At 40.6% G+C, this 21,197-nt stretch overlaps 1 protein-coding gene across 3 annotated transcripts in view; it reads right to left on the bottom strand.

The window, feature by feature from the left end:
• PIK3R3 (phosphoinositide-3-kinase regulatory subunit 3) overlaps positions 1-21,197 on the bottom strand; it is an 83,800-nt gene that overhangs the window by 8,279 nt on the left and 54,324 nt on the right. For all 3 annotated transcript variants that reach the window (XM_054073118.1, XM_009561937.2, XM_054073119.1), the window contains 8 exons: positions 8,910-9,021; positions 6,539-6,637; positions 4,901-5,081; positions 3,953-4,078; positions 3,062-3,204; positions 1,441-1,617; positions 647-721; positions 115-285 (listed from right to left, as the gene is read on the bottom strand). In XM_054073118.1, coding sequence (XP_053929093.1) covers positions 115-285; positions 647-721; positions 1,441-1,617; positions 3,062-3,204; positions 3,953-4,078; positions 4,901-5,081; positions 6,539-6,637; positions 8,910-9,021 — 1,084 coding nt within the window. The remainder of the gene's footprint in view (positions 1-114; positions 286-646; positions 722-1,440; positions 1,618-3,061; positions 3,205-3,952; positions 4,079-4,900; positions 5,082-6,538; positions 6,638-8,909; positions 9,022-21,197) is intronic.

Genomic DNA, 21,197 nt, shown 5'->3' with positions numbered 1-21,197 from the left:
CGTATTCCAATGTTCAGGTCTAGGCTAGGTCTGGCTTTTGTTTTCCAAAACGAAGACCTATGATACAGAGCTATACATTGAGCTGTTACAACAAAGAGGAAAATAAAGACTTACACCACAGAACAAGCATAACATCCTTTCTTGCTACTCTCACGAATTAAAAATGCTCCATCAGGTTTCCCACAGAGCAAGTCTTCTGCTTGAATACGGTTGAGATCCCCAACAAACCAAGTTTTCTCATCATGATGTGGCAGGTTTTCATCTTCTTCATTCACAAAGTACATGCTGAAAGAGAGGACAAATTAAACCTTATCCGAGGTCAGTAAAGGAGTTAAAAAGTAGAGCGATTTAGTTTTGTCGAAATCACTCAAAGAAATACCAGAACACATCCAAATTGGGAGGTCAAGCTCATAATGGACATATATGAAAGGCTTCAACTTCAAACTTAATTGTTCCAACTCTGTTTAATCCTTAATGTAAGAGCAGAGTTGCTGCCTCGTATGACAAAACTCCTCTAGAGAATTTCTCCTTTTTTTCTACAGTCCTTTTTCAGAGAAACCAGTGTTTTGTATTGCCAACCCCCCCAAGAGAAAACACATATTAATGGAATACTTCTCAGTAAAATCATACATATAGTGACACTTACTCATCAATGTTTTCATTTTTGATCCCCAGCCAGTCGTTTATTCGCTTCTGCCTCACCCCTTTGTGATTGAGCCATCTGCCAGAAGAGAGCATTAATATGTTACTTCAGAGTACACACAGGGTTTTCTTACAGAGTCAGCTGAAGCTCAGATACAAGGCCACATAACGGAACAGACTTGAGCTTAGTTTGTTCTCCAGTAGCAAAAGCCATAGAAAGACCACAGATTCCATAAAAGCGCTTCCTTGCATCACGTTCTGAGATACCTCACACGGCAAAAAGGAACCATAAAGCAACCTCGTAAATGGAGAAAGAGGAGGGTTGACCTGAGGAAGAGTTACTGCCTCTGCACAGAGCAGTTCAGAAAGGAAGCAGAATACAAATTGTGACAGCTGCCTGTTTCTCTCGGAAAAACAAAATGGGTACTGCCAGTGGCTTCTTCGAACCTCCTAACACCACCTTCTGACACACTTTGTCTTCTGCAAGAATCCTAGTGCACCAAGTCCAGTCCAAAGACATTAGGAGCTGGATAATACGTTTTGTTTATAACTCATTCATCTTAACCAGGAGTTGCAGAAAGCACACCTGGTTGTGGCAGGCTCTTTAAATCTAAGTAATGAAGTCACAAAGAGGCCAACTTATTACTCAGACATGAGTAGTAGCCAGAACATAGTATTTTAATACTCACAGAACTTTGGTTATGAAAAGACTATTAAATGCCTATTATCCTGATGGAAACAGTGATTAATCAGATTCATCAAAGACCTTATTCTGAGGTACAGGTCAGGCTTACTTACACAAGATACTGATCTCTGATTTTGCGGAGCTGAATTAGGTCAGGCTTGATACTATTCATTTTCTTATCAGTCTCCCTGTTGTCCAGAGCTTGTTTCTTCAAATCTTGTTCCAGGCGCATTTTACTATCATGGATCTCACCCAGGCGTGATTTTAATTTTTCATAGTTCATCATTATCCTGCAAACAAGTGTAATATTTGAGAGGTGAGGTCAAACCAGTCTTAGAAGGACTGAACCTTACCAGTAGCACTTACATAAGAGTATCACAAGAACTACCATAACAGCAACTCCTCCCTTTGACTGCCTCATCTTAATATGAGAATTACTGTCAAAGTGCCAAGAAAGACCTCTTGCCAAAAGGCCTACCACCTTTTTGCATAGTTTGAACCTTCAGTTTACCTGAATATATTTCCTTTTGGTGGAGATGCAAGCAAAATATCTCTCTAGGAGGTAAGCTAGAACAGATTCCTCTTTCCTTCCCTTTTTACAATGGCATATAGTAACAGGAAGAGGGGAAATGGCTTTAAATTGGAAGGGAGAAGATTTGGATTAGTCATTAGAAAGAAATTCTTCACAATGAGGATGGTGAGACATGGAAGTTGTACCCTTCCTGGAAGTGTTCAAGGTCAGACTGGATGGGGCTTTGAGCAGCCTGGTCGAGTGGGAGGTGTCCCTGCCCATGGCAGGGTATTGGAACTGGATGATATTTAAGGTCCCTTCCAACTCAAACCATTTTATTATTCTATGATTGATTCCCTATCAGATTCACTTTTTGGTACATCAATTATGCAAACCTCCCCACAGGTATCAGTACTTGCAAGATTTCAAATGCGGATTTCAATTACTGATCAAGAGCTACCAGGGAGTAACACTGCCTGGCTCTTCATTCAGGATTTACTTTGCAGGTTTGGTACAAGTCTGGGAAAAATCATGTATTTTCCCTGTTAAATGATCTTTAGTCACAATGAAGCACCACAATCGTATAACAAAATTACAGGTAACCGTTTGCAGTCTAAAAATCTCCTTAGGCATACCCTACTGTGATTCATGAAGCACTGTGTCAAGTTAGGCACTATACCTGGCATTTCTTCAAAGGCTCAGATACAGCTCTTGCTGTTCGGTTCTCCACAGAGTGGCAATTTCAAGTGAGGCCCTTACTGAATTTCTGTTAGATGATCACTATCCACTACCATGCAGTGGTAATTCAATGCTGATGTTCTTTGAACATGACTAAAACGTACTATGGACTACAAGATTTACGAGATCTATGTACATTTCACACTTTACAAGTGAAGATTTTTCTAAATTATGTTCTGAGCAAATCCAAATAGAAGTAGGACAAGCAAATGAAAGTATTATTTCCTGGTCCTCATCACAGTATCTTGATTTACTAAAGTTAAGAGAGAGAATAATCCAGAGATCTCCCACCTTTTCTGCCTACAATGCAATTCCTCGACAAAAGAGGGCTTTACTGAACATTCTCACACCTTGAGGGAAGATCTCAGAAAAAACACTAAGTTTATAAAGTGTTTTATATGATGCAATATTACATTAAAGAATTTCAAGGGAGTGTCAATGTGGACACTAGCTCTTCCTCATAAGCAAACAACTTGAGAGCCTACCGTTCAATCTCTTTGTCATTTCCTTCCCGGCGAAATCGCTCAATGTATTCTTTGCTGTATCGCTCTTGCGAGTGGCACTGTTCCTCAAATATCTTAATAGTTTCATTAAATGCTTCAATTGCAGTCCTCTTCATCTGAATTTCCTATGCGAGGAAAGAGTCCTTTGTCATTTGTTCATGCTACAGATGGCAATGCAAGACTATATTCCCTGAATTGACTGAGAAGATGAACTTTTCTCCCCCCAACAAGTTAAAATGTGATTAATCAGCTTTAAATTTAGGCAGATGTCCAAGTAAAGTCAGGGAAGTACATGGAAGACTTAGGCCCCATAAGTCTACCCTCCTTCCTGACACGATGCTCTCTATTATGCTGCAAACCCATCAAATATTTTAGTCATATTTTCCATCTTAGTTTGCAGGAAGGCTGCCAGCAAATCTCCTCCCCATATATGAACTATCTTCTTTTACAAGAAGCAGTCCAAATACTGTATTCACACTTCCTTAATGCATAATATCTGGTATCTGGTTTGAACATGACATCATAAAAAACCTGGACCAACCCCTCTACAATTTCTCAGTGCAGCATACAGCAGCTGGAAATACTCAGCATAAGTCTGCAGTGCAAAGCGTGTGGTTGAGGGCCTTCTCCACTGCTCTACCTTACATTAGGAAGCTCAGCTCTTCTTTCTTCCTTGCCTCATACCCTGCCTCTAGGACTATGAGCAACAAGTAGTATTCACCATTTCCACCACTTTGAAACCACCTTACTCTATCCTACAATTTATTAAGATTTTTCCTTGTATTTTCTGCGCTTGGCTTGCCTTTAATAGCCATATCAGGTTTACTTTTTAAACAAGAAATAGACTTTACAGAGAGCTAAAGCAGAACCAACCTGTGATGTTCTGGTATATTCTTCATACAGTTTGTCGTATTCTTTACTCTTTTCCTGATATTGAGCATGGTATTCTTGAAGCTTTTTACCTACTGCGTCTATATTATCTTCTTTCACCAACTGATCCTGTACATACAAAAAGCTATTAAGTCTTCAACCAAAGCAGCTTTTCCTTAAGAGAAAGCTCCTTATTTGTCCACTCATGCACATTTGCATTTTACAGCTATTAAGATAATTTTTATAATCAGGTTTTGACAGAACACAAACGCCATATCTAAATCCCCCTTCCTTCCTGCAACAAGTTCCACAGTTTATAGACAGTAGGAACCAGAACTATGGGACACCAAGAACTATGTCAAAAACCTAGGCTTCCAAAAATACACTACAGCTTAGGTCTGGGATTGTTATTCCATACTGGAAACGGGAAGAAGTGAATTGCTTGGAATCTGAAGATAAAGATTAGAATATTTTTTTCCAAAAAGCTCTGGAGTTCTTGCTTAATGCAGGACAACGTCTCAGGCTGAATAAAACTCTAAAAAATACACTTGAAAAACTTAGATGGCTATGCACAGCGTGAGCAGCTGCATGGCTCGTGTGTGCTTCGAGGGCCGCACTGCCTAGAACAGCGCCCCGTGGGGCCACAAGGGTCCAATGGGAAGAAAAAAAAACGCCTCTCAAAGAGGTTCAAGTCTGCTGCATGTCAAAGTTTTACTTCTTTATTGGACTACTCAGATGGAGACTGGAAACTTGATAAAATGAAAGAGTTTAAACAGCTAGACAATTTGGAAGACCCACTATTATGAGCAAATTGAGGTAGAACATGAAAATTTATCTCTTTTTCAGTTTTCAAGAGAACCAAGGCTTTACAGAGAAAACAAACTTAGGTACAGATTTGCAATTGGTTTTCTCTCTGCACTAATAGTTATTGGGGTTTGATGAAGATCTTACCTGCTGGTAGCGGGACACTGGATACATCAACTTCACATCAAGCTTCGGGTTATACTGAGCAAGAGACTCATTGCGGTAGTGGTTAATCAGTTCCACGACTGAATTAAATGTCAGTGGATCAGAAAAGCCATATTTTCCATCCCGATGATAGATCTTTATCAGTTTGTTGTTGCCACCCTTCCTGTAAAGAAGTACAGTCATTTATAGGTTTTACTGTGTACCTACTACCCTTTTTCAACACTAAGGCTGCTAACAAAGACACCAGTGAAAATCCTGGCCCAATGGCTTTGACACTGTCCACCTTCATAGCGGTTCTTTACGTACTAGCAGATATTAGGTAGTTTCAGAGTCAATGCACACAGAATTATCATCAGATATTATTTGAACAGGAGCAACGCCCAGAGTGAATTTCTTCCCATGTGTTCACTCTGAAGCCAGCTTATGGTATTCAAAACCTGGCTTTGCCAGAAATTTTGCAAAGGAAAAGGAAGATGCTGAAGGCTGAATAAAAGAGCTATATGAAAACCCAAACCTGCAATTTCCTGCAATTTGAGGTCACTAATAGCATACAACCAAGTATACATTTATACAGTGATTAACAAGTGTTTTGAGTTATGGATGCTAACACAGGATACACAAACCTAAACAAAATCCTTGAGGATTACAAGATGGTTGTAAGTTTAGGACTTTACATTATCCAGATTTATACATTCTAGCTGTTTCCACAATATAGTGCTTATTTCTTCCTTTTTTTCACCAACAGGCTGCTTGGGCAATATCCTGTTCTTCCTGCACTCTCAGTCTTGGTTCCTAAATACATCTGCATTCAGCAAAATAACCAAATCATTCCAAAACTTTAGTGCACAAGCCATGAACTTCAAGGCACAAGTCAAAGCAGAATTTAAACTACACCCTTGGGGTCAAACCTGCCATTAAGACAATGAACTTTCACAGCATGATCAAACATCATCTGTATCGTAGTAACTCTCAAAGGTGGGCTGCAGAGGCAGTGGCTTATGTGCCTCACCTGTTCGCTTCTAACAAACAATCCTGGGGGCCTGGCAAAGGCAAGCAGCTGGCCAGGCTGGGCAACGCACCAGCAGCTAGTCACAAGATCTGCTGCTTAACTGCAGCAAGCAGGGCTGGGCGGCTCTGGGAAGTCTGACACTTGCAGACGATTTTAATGAAGAAAGGAATACAGCTCAAATTCAGTATTTCCTAAACTTTAGATCAGAAAACATAAGATACCTTTTTTACAGAGACACTGCATTCAAAACTGCAGAGCTGCATGCTGATGAGATATTCAACACACTTCCACTGATCAAAGCCCTAGTTTATACATACCTTTTACCTTAGGAGTTTTGAAACTATAAAGCACTACTGAGTGGCTCTCCTCCCCATGTCCCATTTAATCTACACAGACATCCTTACAGTAGTGTTTAATGAGAGACAGTAATCAATGCACAGAACGGAATTGACTATAAGATCTGGTTATATATTTGCTCATTCTATGATCTGTATCCTCGGGAGCGTCTCTCAGCTTGAGCCATGTTAGCTTTACACAGCTATGGCAGTCACTGGTACAGCAACTAGCCACTCAAGGTTTTATTATGTTGACTACAAGCGCTCCATTCTTACCGTAATGTCAGAGTGTAGTCTCCCTGCATCTTCGTTGATGCATCGCGCACCAGGAATGTTCCATCTGGCATGTCTCGTAATTTGTCATTTACTTCTTCCCTGGAGAATGAAAAGGAAGGCAAAATTAGAGCCATTAAGGACATGATCATCTTTGCCACAGGTATCAATACTGGAGCCAGCAGAACCAGAATGCGTAAGGAGTCAAGTCTTCAAAACATCAGGCAATCTTCTTTCACACTTTCCAGTCTTTTAGGCCATCCAAAGCAAGTCTGAACTTGTGTAGTTACACTAAATAAAGCAGCTGCAGCCAACTGCCACTTAGGAAGAAATCTCTGTTTAAGCAACAGTAGTGACTGTGTCTCAGAGTTCACAACCTTTCTCTGTAATCTTCTTGGGTTTTGAAGACCATACTGGAAACACGTGCCCTTTGAGAAGCCAGTCCTGACCTCTTAAGAAACGGGCTCTAGCACCATAGCTCAAAGGGGTCTAAGAGTTTAGCACAGTTCTAGTCTCAAGAGACTCATTATTGGCTTAACTCTGATCTTATTTATGGCAGTTTTAAACCGTTACAACCTTGCTAGCTTCAGTGCAACTTTTCCTTAATTACAAGCGAAGCAAAAAGATACTCAGTCCAGAGCCTTAAGCTAAATCAAGAAATCTTTTAGTGAAAGTGAGCATTTGTAGGTATCAAGAAAATTATTCTAGCTGAAGAGTTAAGTGTCTCTCCAGGTTTGACCATTTCACCTAGATTACATACCTCACTTTGCAACAGCTCTCTCACGGGTTCATAGAAGCACTCAGCAGTTTTTAATGCAATTGTTTGGAAACTGAAGTTTATCAGGTAGCCTCAACATTATCTAAATGAAGCAGGAAGCCTACTTAAGTCTTACAAAGAAAAATTAACAGCAGCTTTTTTGTTCAAGGAACAAGAGTATTCTTACAAAACAGCCTTAGTTTAGATTTAACTACCTGAAAACCATTCTGTTAGTAAATCTGACTTCTATTAAGTATCATGTGCATATCTGTTTACTTCTTTCAGGGCATTTTACAGATCAGACTCAGCTAACTCAAATGGCCTCCTCCTTTTTGAATGGACAGATATGATCTTCTGCCTGCAAGTTGCACCATGGAGCTCATGACAAAATCTTCAGCACAAGTTCCTGATTGAAGAACGTGGCTTCTGCCCTGACAGCCCAAAGCAAGCCATACCTGCTGGCTGTCAAATTAAAGTCATAAACAATTCCATCTTCACATTTTAATCTAATAAAGCCACTCCAATGTGATTTGTACTGCATTAGCTCCTGCCATCACGTGCACTGTTAATTGCGGAACAAATCCACAGTCAATAAACTGATACCAGTATCGAACAGTTTTAAACAAACCCTGCCTAGTGGCTTTTGTGATCAGGTTCTGCCACTCTGCTTCAAATTAGAATTAACAGAAAAACATTAATGCTGAGGCCCTTCAAAAGCAAGATCTATGCGGGTTTGCTTTATAAAGATAAGGGTGGTACAATAAAGATATGAAAACTGTACTTCCCCTCTCAGAATGTCAATGAACTACTGTGGCAAACACTCTCTTCTTGCCTATTATGCACACAAGTCTGAGCAATTCCTGGTCACGGTCCCAGCATGCTCACGTTTCCCCTTACAGTTCCAAATTCTAGACTCCTCAGAAGTGCCTTAGGAGGGAAAGAGATGACTGGACACTTCAGTTCTTTTATGCAATTAAGTATATTAAAAACTGCTACTTCATTTTCTGAACCTAACCAAAGTCATCTATTTTCTCAAGTGCATAGAAAAAGATTTCCTTAAGAGGTAAAACTTAAATTTATTTGGTCTGCATCATCTGCTCTGTATAGCTGGGATGGTTAGCATTTTTCATACCACCATGTAATAAAAATTAACAGAGACACAATTTTAATCAAATTGTTAAAGAAACCAAAAATAAGAATGCAACTCCTTTTATTCTGAGCAAACCTCCTACTGAAAGCTTGCTGGACTGTATGCACGCTAGCACTGTATGCTCACAAAATCATATTAGCTAGTTCTACCAGAAGCACTTTTCTTCTGAATAAAGTAATTTTCTCTTTTTTTAAAGGCTTCGTGTATCTGGAGAAGTTTAGAAACTCCACATAACTGCAACCAATACTGTCAATATCTGCAGCAGAACACTAACAACAAACACAAGCCCTGAATCCAACTGAATACTTGCATTCAGGTGCTTTGCCAAGTATAGTCCCGAAGCATTTCCCTCCTGTAAAATGCTGCTTGAAATAGACTTCGGGAGAAAAAGAACATGCCTAACAGGCTTATTCTATTTTTAATAACTTATTAATGTATTTTAATTAATATTTAGTACTTCTGCTTACCTTGAGATGTCCCCCCAGTACCACTCTGCTTCCTGCAGAGAGAAACCAGAATTGTCCTTTATTCCATTCGCATTGACAGGAGTCATTGGTTTGGGGGGCTTTGGCGGAAGAGCTGAAAATTAAGAACACATTAAAGAAAGGTAAACAAGGGAAAATAACGACTAAACCATTAACGAAATGTGACAGTGAAAAAGTGAGAGAAAATATGCATCATGAATTTGGATTTCAACCTAAGTAAATGGAATCTGTAATTTTAAAAATAATTTTGAAATCAACATCTGCAGTGAAATCCTAGATTTCCTGGTACTCAAAGCAAATGCGCTCGAGGGAGCGGAAAGGGAAGGAGTATGAGGAAACGAGAGTTTTTGTTAAAAGGAAGACTGGCTCAGTCATGACTACAAGGGCAATCACTGCCTAAACCTCCAAACAAGTGACAAAGGTGAATTGTGTTTGAAAACCACAGGCTGAGGAGCACTGTGCACTGCTATGGAAAAACTCCAGCTGCTCGGGCATCACCAGTCCTTACGGCAACCCATAAGAGCAAACAGGTGGGCTCTCCTTCAAAGGGAAAAACACTGCTAGTGGGAGAAGTAGTGGCTCGGCAGCAGTATATCCATCACAGACCCAAGGTTCATGTTTCGTACTGAATTTGTCATTTAGGCTCCTGTTAGGAATAAAAGCTGTGACTCTCTGACCACTACAGGACACGAGGTGATAAAGGAAGGGGATAAAGGAAGGGGAAAGGGGACATTAGGTGATTATTAGAGTGCCTGCACCACTTTACACAGTTAAAATGTTCACCACAGGAAAGGGGATCCTACAAATCTCTGAAAGACGGGCAGAATTGCACATCTGTATGCCTAGTGAATATCTGCCCAGAATTCCCCTATTCCGAATTCAAGGCCAACAGGCTTTTACTTCTATTCCCAGAATAGGTTACACAAGGTAAGGGCACCCAATGCACTGAAACTCCTTCTATTTAGTCAGGTTTTGTTCAAACTTTATCATGGTCTTGAATGTTAGCCTTATATCAGGAGTAATTCAGCAGCCACATACACGCTGTGTATTGGCAGAGACTTGTCTGTCAGCAGAAACGCATTACACTGTTTTCTTCAAGAAAGATGTCTTGAGTGCTCTCCCTGGCTTTACAGAGGCTGAACACTTCATCAAGAACACGACCACTGAAATTGAGCATTTTTCAGGCATTTCATGAGACAGCGTTTTACTGAGGCAGGTAACATTTCGATTCAGAATAAGAAAGCAGATACACACATTGATTTGCTCCTAGCACATTTTTAAGTCAAATCCTGCACATCCGTGCTCCCAGCTCTATGCCCTAGCCATCAGATTACATGAGCATCAGTGAGCAGACCTGACACACGCTGACAACAGCCATCTTTCAGATGCACACAGTCCTGGTGTACAAGCAGAAATAGAAATAAAGGAAGCAGAAAGAAGATCTTGATCTCTAGCTCCAGTGTGGAATGGCTTAACACTGAGAGGTGTGCTACTTGGCACCAGTCCTCTGTTCACCTCTGAGCCACACCTCCCACATTAAAGAAGGGAAAACAGTATTCCAACTGCAGTTCCAAATACCATTTCATGTTGAATATCTGACACAGTAACTTCACTGTTCTCAGACAAACCAGTAGATACTTTAATCGAGCCAATCTAAACTAAATCTGAACCTTGACCCAGACGTTTGCACCCTGGGGCTGCTGACCAAACACCTGATTCAGATAGCAGCATTCATTCTGTGGGACGGAGCATTCAACTGTAGCATACAGGTTCTTTTTATGAGGTGAGCTGGGAACTTTCAGGTGTGCACATATCTAGAGAGGCAATAACAGGACCTGTTATAAAAGGAAGGTGACAACCTTTGGATTCAGTGAAGTAGCTTCCTGGTTAAAAGGCTTTGCTTACTCCTAGCCCAACAACTACAGCTGTTTGTACAACACCTAATATTTGGACAAATCACTGAGAGCAAGACTGTTCTAACCCTACTTTGCTTGAAGCTCCCAGCTCCACTCTACTTTCGCAGGGTTAGATCTGCATACATTCAGGCTAAGCCTGTGGAATCATTGTACTTACTGTGCCCTGTTCTAGTCCCTCTCCCCCTCTCAAAGTATCTGAAATAGAAAGCATCTCCAGGTCCCCCCTCCTCCCCACGTCACAGCTGAGCTGTGCTCTCTCAGGTACTCTAGAGTCAGATTAGACGCAGCAGTTCCAAGTCTCATCAGTGTCTGCACATGACAGCAAATTAGAGTTCAGAAAACCTGTAGATGTTCTGATCTAGTTCAGAATCTTTTGTAGATTCTGAGTCATCAACAAATGCATGAAGGCTCGTATAAGAAAGCACAAAACAGCACGGAGAATTCTTAGAAAACTATGCCAGCAGCAGCAATTATTTTGCTGGGTCTTGCAAGTGAAGGCTTGGACATATCAAAATCGTCAAGGTATTTTATAGTGTAAAAGCCTGTTTTACACTGGTAATAGGGGCTTTCCAGAAGAGGCTGTCAAGTATTCTCCAGAGTACTTGAGCACTTCTCCAGCCCTCCTTGTAAGATTAAGCCTTGCTCCCTTATATACTGTGGAATTATTTAGCAGCTTTATTAGGGCTCAGACCAAAGCACAGGGCATAGAAAATCAAACTATCAGAGACCACAAAGGTAAGGAACAGGAGTTTGGCATATGGACACAGAGCACTAGGCATTTAAAAGAGGTGGAGATGTGGTGCTTCAGGACATGTTTTGGTGGTGGAGTTGGCAGTGGTGGGCTTATGGTTGACCTTGGTGATCCTGGAGGTCTTTCCCAACCAGAAAGATTCTGTGATGCTGTGATTACACCAGGTGTCCTTACTACAGATACAGATTTTTCCTTCTTTCCCTTAATATACAGGTATCAGTTCCCACTGTCAAGCGGTTGTCTGCAGAACTTCATCCTGCACAAGAAAATTGGAAGGAAATTCTTCCAGGGAGAAGAATAAGGCTTGGACCAGTTCCTGTAAAACCTGACTCATGGAAGCCAGTCCTTTTCACAATAGACTTTTGAAAAATGCTTTTTAATAGCTTGCACATTTTAAAAATACAAAAGTATTTGCAAGGGTGGATCCTGTTTCCAGAAAGCTATGAATCTAATTCTTTACTTTCAATACTTTGAGCTCTTTGAGTCATAGTGGATTTTCCCCCCATCTTGGATACAGAACCAGACCCTGACTATTGCTTTACACTCAACAGGCCAACATGCCCATCCATTTCAGCGTTCCTTGGCTATTCTCTCAGCCTGATAGGGCTGTAATTTGTACAAATGGAGAACTGAGCATGAAGGTAGTTTAAACCCCACAGCCCAGAACCTGCAATGACACAAGAGGAGCATTTTATAGTACCACAGCAAATCTGTGACAGAGCAGCATCCACCCTACTGCTGCTCTCATAATGCTGGCCCAATGGATTGCTATAAGAGGCATCCTAAAATAGTTTTTTACTAGTACCTAGACAGCACTAACCATCCTGCCAGAAGAAATGCTGTAATGTTTCTATGAGATGCTACAGAAAGCCTTAAAGAGTCTATAGACTTTGATTTAAATAAAATAGAAAAATCCAGAAAAATCCAGTTTTATATACCTCACTTGATGAGCATTAGAGAGCTAAAATCCTGCAGTGAAGTAAAATAAAGCTGGCTTGAAGTCAACAGAAATGCTCTCAAGAGCAGCCGTGTTTCTTTCCATGTCACTGGGTCCAACTCTGATCTAGCCACAGGCACAATCTTACTTTATTTCAAAACAAGCTCTGATTAAAGTGAACGATCCTGATGGTTTCTTGCCTCCTTTTTCCTGGGAGAGAAAGAACATTGATCTCAAGTGATTAACAGCACAATGGATCTGTCTGTTCTAATAAAGAACTTGCTGTTAGCACCAGATACACAAGTATCCTTCCCATACCATGTCTCTAGGACAGCTTTATGGCACAGATCTTTCCAAAACCCAAAAGGTGACAGCTCAGCTGGACCCTTCTGCTCCCACATGAGTGCATTCCCAAGATCCGCCTGGCACGCAGTGATCAGAGCAGACTGGTTCTCCCTCATGCACTAGTGGGCATCTGTGTTTTTTCTTTTTTAGCAACTCTAGTCACCTCTTTCTAGCTTCCCCAAGCAGCCCAGCTTGAGCTAAATCCCAATCCTGGATCAGTGTCACTTAGAAGGAGGGAAAGAAAAAAGGGCTGGGGATGGAGCAAGGCAGTGGCAGCCAATGCAAGCCAGGGCTGGGATCGGATGTTGCTGACGTCAGGGCCCGGTGGCTGCCGTGCGGCTCCAGCAGGTAGCTTCGCCTGAGCTGCGGCACAAGGCCGTAGGGAGAAAATCCTATGGATTAGGCTTTGCCTAGGCATATTTTTTTTAATAGATATGCTTTCTGGACTGCATAAAATTGTTTTTATTAAGAAGGCTACTCAAGATTTAACTGACTTGATTCCCTGGCATTCAAACCACCTCCAACACCAAGACTACCAAGAAAGCTAGCAAGTATCTTGAAGTTTAGCACCACTGTATTTTTTGTTAAATTAAAGTCTCTTGTAGAAAACAGGAGTCTATATTAATCCCATATTTAACTTCAGCAACATACACCATCACTTCCATGAGATATGCACTTTCCCTGTCAGGTTTTGAATGAAAACTTCACAAATTCACATGCTCTAAGAGCCACTGAGCCCTAGGTATGAGGGTTTTCAATGGCACTAATTCAAGATTTAAAAAAGAAGAATGCCTGGGGTCTCCAAGAGCTACATCCCAGAGAGCTTCCAGTCAAGCAGCCTGTTTCTTCTCTGGCTGCAGTATTTGCATACAAGATAAACCTGCCAGTTAATTAAACTCCAATTAGCTGTTCTAAGACAGATGCCACTTAGTCTAAGAATGGCTCCATACTTATTTCTTCCAGTATTTTCCAAGAGCTGCAGGCCAGATATTTGAAAGCATAGCAGTTTAAATGCAGTATTAACTCTATCTTACTATTACAACTACTGAGTACTTTGATAAAGTCAATTTTAAGTTACTCGGCACTTTCATGAGCTTGTTATTCTTTCTGATGCTCTCAACCTACTCTCCAACATAGTGACAAGCAGTAAAAAGATCAGAGGATTTCCAAGATAGTTTACTCAGCTTCAAAAAGGCTGATGTAGAGTAGATACCCTACAAACCGTAATATCAAGCTCTAGGAAGTGTCATTACTATGGAAACATGCAAGTAGTCCGCAGTTAAGCTAGCTAACATTTTAATGACATAGTCCTTAAGGACAGAAGGGTTTTCCCTTTGGAAGTACAGATGAAGACTTGGAATGAAAATGTAGGATAGCCTTTTAAAAAATAAAATCTCCTCAATCTTTAATTGCTCTCTGTAGCCTTACTCAATTTCTCACTTTTCTCAATTTCTCTAACACTTCTAAGACAAAGCCTCAAAATCTTCCCCTCCCTTAACAGTACTGCGCTTGTCCCTGCTGCACAAGATCCCCTCAAGACATCTGGAAAAAAGTATATGCTGAACAAAGCTGCTTTTTGCACACCGTTTCCATGAAATTGTGTACTCCGTGTGCAAGCCAGAGCAGTGAGGCACCATGCTTTGGGAGAGATTTTCCAGCTGACGAAGAGGAGGGTCTTGCGCACCTGCTGACAGCAGTTCCTCCACTACCACTGGCAGGTAAGTTATCTTGGCAGCTCCGTATCTCAGCTCATCAGTTCTTCTCCCGAAACCCCTTTTGCAAACTACTGAGCACCACTGCCCTTCGAAGATGCCCTTCCTCTAAGGGCAGCTAACACGGAGTGAGAACTCCTCAAGGGACAGAGAAGGAAGCTACTCGATCACATTACTGCTGGCCACAGAACCTCAGGCATGCTCACATTTTTGCTCTCCTTCCCCAAAACAGGCGAGATGCCAAAAAGTAAGACATATTCAAAGAACTGAAGTCTTTCAATATCTCATTACAGAAAACAGCAGACAAGTTGGCAGAAAGCCAGACAGGCTTCCAATGAAAACACTCCCATTATAGCTTTGCTTGTGTTTCTATGAACTTTCATAAAACCCAACACCTTTAAGGAATATTTCAGTTTTGATTAATTGGCTTTTTTGATAAAGATCTGTTTTGTTTGAAAACTCCCCAGCTATCCAGTCCTCTCCCACACCTCCCAACCACTGTTTCACCTCCTGCAGCCTGCCAGACTCCCGCTGCACTCTGTTCTTGACAAGCATCCACAGCTACTGCACAGGTTAAAAGAGTATCTGCTAAGGGACACCTGCAGAATGGTGGACAACAACAGCGCGTGAAGAAGATGCTGGCTCAAATTCAGAATTCTTTTGGGCATTTTACAAGCACCTCTCACTACTTTGCACAGCTTTTTACTTCATGGGCTGAAATGGAAGATGCTCACACAGATCTTTAACTTCTGTATAATAAAGTAACACAGCATCTTCTCTTCATTACAGCCTTTACACCAAGTTGCAAAGCCAACCCCCTGGAACTTCCCAATTATTTTCACTGCTCCATTAAAAACATTTTTCCTTCCAACGCTACTGTAAGAGCTGCAATACTACAGTAGTGTCAGTGGTTCCATGACCAACATGTCATGGAGATGACTGTCCCAACGTTAACATGAGGAGCATGAAAAGGACAAGCCCTCTTTTACTTACTAAGCATAATTAGCACACTATTAACTGGATACCAAAATGATAGCAATGTTTTACAAGTTTTACCATGTTTTTTTCATTCAGAAAGACTGTTACCACCCAGCATCACATGCTTAGCTCACTTCAGGAAGGACTAGCGCTATCTCCTAGCCGGTAGACTTTGGTTTTTACCAGCTCTGTGGATGAAAGTCAGCGGCAGCATTTTATTGTCCATTAAAATCTGAAGTGTTTGATAAGAACAATGGTACTTCACAGTATTCAATGTATTGTATAGTTTGGAACACTATACAATAAAGTAGATCTAAAATGCAAGGAGCAAGTAGATTCTCCTTTACATTTATTAACTAAAGCTGTTCCTCATCTGCTTTCACAAAAGAAATACCACAGCACATTTTCTACCTCTCCATAAGTTGAGTCTTCAAACAGCCATTAAAAAATACCCTTAGGCAATTCATGGAGATAGATTTTGGATAACAACAAACTTAGCATAAATACAGAGCTATAGTGATCAAGAATGAAGAACTAGCTTTTCATTGTAGAAGATGCAGAGTAGTAACACGGTATGGCTAGGAGACCTACCAAAGCCACAAGAAAAAAGCCATCTTAAATAAAAACAGCCCAGGGCTGTTTTCCCTAGATATTTCGAAGACTAACCATCCATCCAGATGTCAGGTACAAACCTCATAGGATAATCAATTCACAGAAATCATTGCTGAGAAGTTTGCTGCACAAGAGCCTACTTAAAAATAATAATAATACAGCTGTAAATACATGGGACTCTTGCTTCTCCAAGCAGCATTTTATTTTGGCTTACCACTACCTCAGACCTTTCAGAACAGTATGTGAAATTGTTCCTGCCACTGTGCTATGTCAAACTATTTTCTAGTTACTAAAGCAGAAATATTTCAACACCACCTAAACTGCTATCAGAGAGCCATCAAAATACAGATCAAAAGGTGTATTTCTAATTAACGCTCCAGAAGAAATTTGAAGTTAGAGAAGTATTCAGAGGAAGTGCTGTATGTTGTGTCATGCATCATCTTTTCTAAGAACCTTGATCTTGAAGGACGTTCCAGAAAGGCAGAAGTCACAACCCATACAGTCCTACGCAGAGCCCTCAGCAGTCGCTTTGTTTCATAGCAGGCATGGGGTTGTCTTGTCAGGTTCAGACTGCAGGACCATTGTTCTTGTTGGGAGCTCAAGGTGTAACAAAAGAAATGGATTCAATCTCCTCACTCAAGTACACAGTGATCTTTGAAATATTTTAATGAAATCCATTTCACAGCAGCAGTTTGACTTCTTTCAAGCCCCTAAAACTGAGACAAAAATCGTACCCTTTGAAAGGGAAAGGTTCTTCAACATTCACCTCATCGATTCAAATTTCCTTGGATCCTTTGTATCCTTCAAGAGAGTATTTTTGGAGACAGGAGATGAATCAGACTAGAGATGCCACACACCCCAAAGACTTCTAATTTGACACTTGGGAGCAGTTCCTCCTCAGAGGGCCAGATTCCTGTGATGTCCCCAAGGTGACTACGCAGGGCACTGAATACTGACAGCCTGGGAAATCTAATTGCAATATACAAATTCACGTTGTAACAGACACCCGAACTTACACACACAATACTCTCAGTTTTCATCCACATCATCCCTAAAACATTTTCCTGGGGCAGGTGTTGGAGTGTAAGCCTGGCTGCCCACACTCAAAACACACCCGAACCTATGGGCTGTGTTCCCTCATTACAGCAATTTTTCTTCAGCTCTACTGCAGCAGCTCTGGTTTCAGGGGGTTTTGTTTGGGTTTTTGGAGGGAGGGAGGGATGTAAGGAAAAGAAGAATTCCTCCAAAATCAAAGATAATCATGTGCAGTGTTGGATTTTAGGGACTACAGAGGCTGAAATTTAGGATAAGGCTACATAAGGTGAAAACCCTGGCAAAATGGCTCCTGGGGACTTTTTTCTTTTGTGGAGAAGAGGAGGAAAGTAACAGAGAGTAAGCGGTAGATAACAGAAGGAAATGGGAGGTTTATGTTTAGAAAGAGAAAACTGACCTGAAGTATAAGACTCTCTGTAATACCAGCTCCGAACTCTAGTTATTCTGTAGTGAAATAAACAAGAAGAGGATACAGACTGATAGTTTTTTGATTTGTCCAAACCACAAAATTTTTATGCTTAGAAACTTGACATTTTTCAAGGCTTTGCTCAATAACCACACTTCAGCTTCAAGGATATCTGATTTTAAGTAAGTAGTAACATTGAGAAGTAGTAACATTCCTACGAACTATCATTAAAATAACATTTTTCCAGTTCACAAAAACTGGTAGAGAGTCTGGGCGAAGGTTGGAAGCGGTCACAGGCTGAAGCAATTGAAGTATTTAATCTCCTTTTTCAAAGAGCACTGAATGGAAGGTAGCCACTCAAGTGTGCTGCTGGACTCAAAGCCAGAGAATAACTTGGATCCTGTTCAGCCACAGGAAAACTTCAGAGCACACTGTGTTTCAGCATCAGGATTCACCAGGCAGCTGGTTGGTGTCCAGCAGGGCAGCTGGGGTCCATTTTGGAAAGGACTATAACAGGCACCACTCCCACTTTGCTGCTTTTGAACTGTATGGATTCTTATACAACTCCCTGTGCACAACCATTTCAGAAGAACTGGAAGAATTTAAGGTACTGGAAAATATTCACTGAAACATTGCAAAATCTTTGTCTATTGAGTGGAGGACATAGCAAATACGAAGAACAATGAAAATCTCTTCTAAAGAGGTAACATCCACTCATGTTGTTTGGGGACCCAGCACCAGCTCATATTTCGTAGTTTAGATTATGTGGAAAAGAGCATTCTTGCTTACTTAGCTATTGTGCAGATTTTAACCTGTCAGAAGAAATGAGATAAAAAGCAGAAGAAAAAAGAAAATCTGACTCATTTCCATAAGGGCATTTAGTACATGAGCAGAGTCTGTTCTTTAAGCATTACTCAGCAACCTACTTTACAAAAACGAGTTCCCAAAAATCCAGTTAGAACACACCTATTGCTTTAATGGGGCCAGAGTTTTACAGTAACCTGTTTCAACACAGTTAACAGTCTTTTTGACAATAATAAAGCCTAAGCTTTAAAACATACAGGGAATGCTGATAAAAGTATACTTTCTGCTGCTGTTTCCAGTGTTCTCTAGTTCGCTGCCCAAAAGTGACTCACTAAACAACCAACATGAGATGATGTAAGGCACCCAACTGCTTTTAGTGCTGGGCGCAGATGTGTATGACCAGCTATGCCTCTGTTTTCCCAAGCTGTCGGGCAAAGATAAGCCCAAATAGCTTCACTCTGGAATAAGATACCATGCAGGCAATGGCAAAGACAGAAGTCAACTCTGCTGCTTGGGAAAATTATATTCTCCAAAGGAAACTGCAAGAAGAGCTTTCTCCTTTTAAAGAGGTGAGGTAGAAGGAAGCACCACAGTGATTAACTCCTGTCAGGTATAGGCACCATGCAATGCACAAAACTGTTTAGAACAATGATTGTAGAAGTAACATTTGCTGCAGGTTTTGCCTTGCAAAACACGTGGCAAAGTGCTTGGTTTCTTCTCAGAAGGTTCTCCTGTGTTTTAGTTTGCATAAACCTACAGCTCTATAGAACACAGAACTGAACAACTCCCTTAAGCAAGATTCCCCTCCCCAGCTATTTCTACATCATCTGAAAGCCTACCGATAAACAAAAATGTCAGTCTCTTAAAGCAGGTTCTCCTATCTCAGGCAAAGCATCATTTCACTTTATATTAATGATGTTATTTTTTTTTGTGTTCATGTACTTAATTGAAAGATGATGAGTGATATTCTTTAACAGTTAGAGCCATCAAAATGAAAACCAAATGCAAGGAATGCAAAAGCAAGCCTGCAAATGCAATCAGATAAAAAGTGGTTACAGCAGTCATTAAATGAAAAGGCCAGTAAAGAAATCTAGGTGTAACAGGAACAGAATACAAGCATTTCACATCACTGTCCTCATCAGGGCTGAGACTCCAAACCATTTTCCAGGATATGCAGAACAAAAGTGATGGAATCTTATTTATTCCCTGCACCAACCCAGTCTGCACAACCTTTCCTTCTGCAATAAGAAAACTCTTGGCCCCCAACATCTGCTTTTTTGGAAAGCTAACTTTCAGCAGGACTTAAGTTTGCAGTGAAGACAGTTGCTGCCACACCACTGCTGTCCTGATTACACGCACTAGTAGAACTATTTTTTTTTCTGCTTTTAGACATCTTAAAAAAAAAACCAAACACTTTTCTTTGATAAGCTTGTGGAGTCAGTTCAGATAAGCTGAAGGACAATACTGACAATGCCATTAAAATTTGCATTTGTTCTCCCACTGGAAAACTAATCAGGCATAGATATGCAGGGTTCACCTACATCTGGCTACTGTGTACCACAAACCCCACTTGAGAAGCCACATTCAGTTTCCACTATAACACTGATAATGATACACCACATCTGAGCAAACACTGCCCTCGAGATCAGAACCCTGTGTTTTCCAAATTACAATTATAGTATCCCTCCCCTAAAACAAGGGTTGTCAAATTATATATGAAAAGAAAATAGAAACTATACATGAATAAATACACTTTTTCCCTTGAATACTTGTTTCACTCATACAATGGAAGTGCTGCTTTTGCAAAGTAAATGAAACTAAGTAGCCTATAGATTATAGCTGCCCTCATCTCTTTTAATAATTAAGAGATTTTATAACAACAGCATTGTTACAGCCAGTCTCAGCATATGAGGCAAGGAAGAGTAATAGTCTTGAAAAGGACAGTTGGATCAAGTTACAAAGACAGTCAATCATGCTTGGGACTAAAAGGTAGCTTTCATACAGCTTTAGGACAAACACTTATTCTATCTGCTCATTAATAGACAGAGACCATTCTGCATTAGTAACCCTACTTTTAAACTTGTGGTTTTCTTCAGAACCCACACAAATGAAACTTAACCTCTAATTTGCAGTTGAGCCAAATATCTTTGCTGACATCTGTGTCTGAAATCCCAGCGGAACACACTTAGTGATTTTCATCCAACTGTGACAAAATGTATTCAGTGATTACACATTTTATCATCAACACAACTGATAATATATCCCAGATCTACAGAGGGAAAAATATTACTTAGGCCTTACAGGGAGTGAGGCAATACATAGGTAGTTATGCTTTAGGTACTCCTGTAACTTTTGCAGCCAATTCAACGTCCTGCGCTCAAAAAACTTAAGTTATCGCCAAAACAAGTTTTTGCGAACCAGAACAGCTGTCTTTAAGAAGTCATTTCAACCCGGTAAGCTATTTCCTTAACTTTTCAGACAGCAAGACCCACAGCAAGAAGAAACTAACGCGTGTCAACCCCTGACAGTCAGTTCCCTAATGCCAGAACCAGCATATCATGCTACTATGGCCATAGTACTCTAAATTACTCCTGATTAAGAAGTTTAGAAGCTACTCTGTTAGCTATACTCAGCCGATGGTTCCAGTTTGTCTTTAGGCACTGAAAGTTATTTAGTTGCACCCAGTGTTCTTTGCCACATATAGTTCCTACCTTATGGCAGCGATACATTTTATTATGCCAAAATACATGCAAGCA

Source organism: Cuculus canorus, chromosome 8 (assembly GCF_017976375.1).
Source record: "Cuculus canorus isolate bCucCan1 chromosome 8, bCucCan1.pri, whole genome shotgun sequence".
Lineage (NCBI taxonomy): Eukaryota > Metazoa > Chordata > Aves > Cuculiformes > Cuculidae > Cuculus > Cuculus canorus.
This window is presented reverse-complemented; position numbering and strand designations above follow the sequence as displayed.